This window comes from Leguminivora glycinivorella, chromosome 15 (genome assembly GCF_023078275.1).
Source record: "Leguminivora glycinivorella isolate SPB_JAAS2020 chromosome 15, LegGlyc_1.1, whole genome shotgun sequence".
NCBI lineage: Eukaryota > Metazoa > Arthropoda > Insecta > Lepidoptera > Tortricidae > Leguminivora > Leguminivora glycinivorella.
The window spans coordinates 5,498,513-5,501,939 of NC_062985.1; the positions used below are offsets into that span (position 1 = coordinate 5,498,513).

The window sequence follows — 3,427 nt, forward strand, 5'->3', positions numbered from 1 at the left end:
TTTTCCATTATTACACTATTAAGTTGAGTTCCACATGTATCCACTGAACACGCGTGCCATATATAACCAGTGGACAAACTAATAATGCAAACATTGTAAATCGCCTGGCATCCGTTGGCTCGTTGGGTGGACATACGAAATACTGCGGGGCACCTCTGGATGAGATTAGCCCCGGACCGGGATAAGTGTACATGACAAGCGCAGATCCAGCTTCGTGCCCAGGGGGTGGTCACGTGGTAAAGGCCCAGGCCCCAAGGGGGGGTCACGTGGTCTATTTGTATCCTATTTTCGTGGAAACGCACTAACGTGTAGTAAATGCTATTTCAGACTGTTTCAGAACAGTCGACTACAAAGAGTTGTATCCATTTTTTCACCTTATTACAATGCAATAAGGTGGAGGAAAACATCGCGAGGAAACCGGACTAATTCCAATAAGGTCTAGTTTACCCTTCGGGTTGGAAGGTCAGATGGCAGTCGCTTTCGTAAAAACAAGTGCCTACGCCAAATCTTGGGATTAGTTGTCAAAGCGGACCCCAGGCTCCCATGAGCCGTGGCAAATGCCGGGATAACACAAGGAGGATGATGACAATGCAGTAAGGTGAAAAAGTGGATACATCTTTTTGTAGTCAACTGTACAATTAAAACCTATTAGAATATAATATATATTTATTCGTGAACACAGGCAAGACTAATTATAAACATTACAAAAAAAGAAAGGAATGAAGGAACACGAAATGGTCTCATTTCAGCGTTTTGCTGGTGACTTCCATCGCTGATCTTCCGATGAGACCATCACTTTTTTTTTCTATTACGTAAGTTAGTAACCTCAGTGAATAAAATGCAATAAAACCTGACCGTGTAAGTTACATAATAGGTACATTTATAAAAAAGTAAACACGGTAAAACTTTCAGGTCACATACTCGTATTTCAGAAGAATAGAAAACAAATAAAAATTAAGCTGTCAAAAGTCTAGTGAATTAAACGAATTTCGCATCTTCTCCACGAATCTTTTAAGTCCCCTAGTCAGTCCTTCCAGCACGCCTTGAACTACTTTTTCTATAAGGTTTAGCTCATAGATCTTTCTATCTGCGGCAAAATACATGACAAGACCAGTTTCCATTGACACTGCGCTTGTGACCGAGGAGCTGCTACCGGCTCTCGGTGCATGCGCAGATGCGTCCGCTCCGTTTATAGTATAGTATTCGCCGTCAACGTTCACTATACCTGAGTCTCCCACCAACATAGGAGTCCTCAAGAACGATATTTTCTTTCCATTACTAGGGATGCCTTCAACTAGTTTCACGTTTTGTCCGTCGTACACGTAGAACTTTTTGTCAACTGTGTAATAATAAAGATGTCCCTTATAATCGACCGAAATCTGCTCCGCGTTTTTAACCTCGTCGACGATAGTAGATTTCTGTCCTCTTTCCGTCATCTTGTAGAGCTGATGTTGCTTGTTCACATAGTACAACACGCCAGTGGAATTTTCAGCTGCAATCGAAGTAACTTCGTCATTGGCGGATCCGAATTTTTCTGCTGAGTTTTTCTTCCTATTGTAAACGTATATGCCGTCTTTAGCGGCAAAATACGCGGCTTCTTTTAAGGAGGCTATAGCGATGTCCCTAGGGTTATCCAATAGCTTAGTTGAAACCGTTAAGTTAGAACGTTGAGGGTCTTTAGTCAGCGCGTATAAGCCGTGGTCGATTCTGTCTCCATGTTTGTCGATCTCGGACTCTATGTAGAAGACAACTTTGTTTTCTATTCCGTTATCTTCTCCGAATAGAACCGCGAGGTACGTGACGTCGTGGTTCGCGGTGTGAAGAAGCGTGGACTGGGATAAGAGATCGTGGTCTATGTTGCCTATACTGAAGGCAGGTGTGTTGGGGCTGGCCGGTGCGTTGGGGCTAGCGGGTGCAGCCGACACGCGGGCTGCTAGCAGGCAATACACCACACTCAATAACATCACTATCATACTGCTTTCTGGAATGAAACAAAATCAAATTTAACTCTAGTATACCTAACATAAAATAAGCTTCCTGACAGAAATTGCAGTAAGACAATTAATTATAAAATACATTATTAACAGTATTTACCGAATGACTTACAAAAAAAATTAATTTTAGACTGTAGACTAGGCGGTAATTTGAACTTGTAGGCGAAGAAAGGTATCCTAAGCTAAGAGATGAGGGTTTACGGTACGTTACTAAGTCTAATGTATTAAATGCCCTATATTTAAAGATGATTAATGTTCTTTGATTCCAACGACTACAAGGAAAACATGTGAACTAGTACTTCTTGGAAACTAAGTTGTTTATAAGTATTTATAGTTTACGCGGGTTATCTATAAAGTGACCTTTTATAGCATGGGGCACTGCTGATACTACACGTTGATTGTTTATTCTCGTAGATTTGTTGAGAAATATGAAATTAAATATAAGTTCATTAATTTAACCATAACTAAGTCGTTATCTGCATCAATTGTTTATTTATTTATGTACTTAGTTTGTTATTTAAGTTTTGTTACATTAAAGTTTCACAATTAAAACAGTCCTTTGAGGGATATGTAAATAATATATTACTACTCACTTGTAAGACTGACAATGAACAATTAATACAAACTATTATGAATAACACCACGTACTCGTACACTTTTTGCAAAACAAAACTTAAACCTAGAATGTTTGATACCATTATCATTAGTAAGTTATTGAACCACACATATTTAGTAAAACGATTAAAAATAAAATATAACTTTTTTTGGTAACCGTATAGAACATCTTTTTGAACTGAAGTTAAGTTACATCTCATAATTATTTTAAATAATTTCAATTGTGTATCCGTATAGTGTATCCCGGTCAATATAAGTCTAATGAAAATAACCGTGAATCATTCTAAACTCTTAGTGTTTACAGTATACATGCATTAAATGCAGTTCACCCTGCTTTACGTAAGAAGGTAAAACTACTCACCAGATCCTTTAAAATGTTAATCTTTAAAAAATACTTTAGATCACCAGTACAAACGTGTGTGATCTCGTGTGGACACAGAAGTAAGACGTTGTCGCTATCTCGAAGTTGTATTTAGCTGTAGTGAATAGGTATAAACACGTACGTATATTTATGGTACTTACATTTTCTATCGGGAATAAGGCAATGATAGTGGTATTATTTACATACTTACGTGCAAAACATGTAACGGTACTTTTAATATTTTTGTCGATATTTTATTTATAAAATATGAAGACCTTACTTTAGACCAAGGACGATTATAAAGGACCAGCAGAGTCCATACTAAATACCGTACCCCGTTGGCAGCCGTAAATCTATGTCGCTAGATGTCACTAAGAGTGTCATTTGAATAAAAATGTTGTTTTTTTTTTCAAAATACGCACGCGGCAGTTCAACGGCATTACAAGTGATACAGTGA

At 38.1% G+C, this 3,427-nt stretch overlaps 1 protein-coding gene across 1 annotated transcript; it reads right to left on the minus strand.

The window, feature by feature from the left end:
• Window positions 1-648: 648 nt before the first annotated feature.
• Window positions 649-3,111, minus strand: LOC125233909. Its single transcript, XM_048140081.1, has 2 exons — window positions 2,971-3,111; window positions 649-1,981 (listed from the first exon to the last, which is right to left on the minus strand). Exon 2 carries the CDS (start codon window positions 1,971-1,973, stop codon window positions 963-965), a length of 1,011 nt encoding a protein of 336 aa, XP_047996038.1. The 5' UTR covers window positions 1,974-1,981; window positions 2,971-3,111; the 3' UTR covers window positions 649-962.
• Window positions 3,112-3,427: the final 316 nt, after the last annotated feature.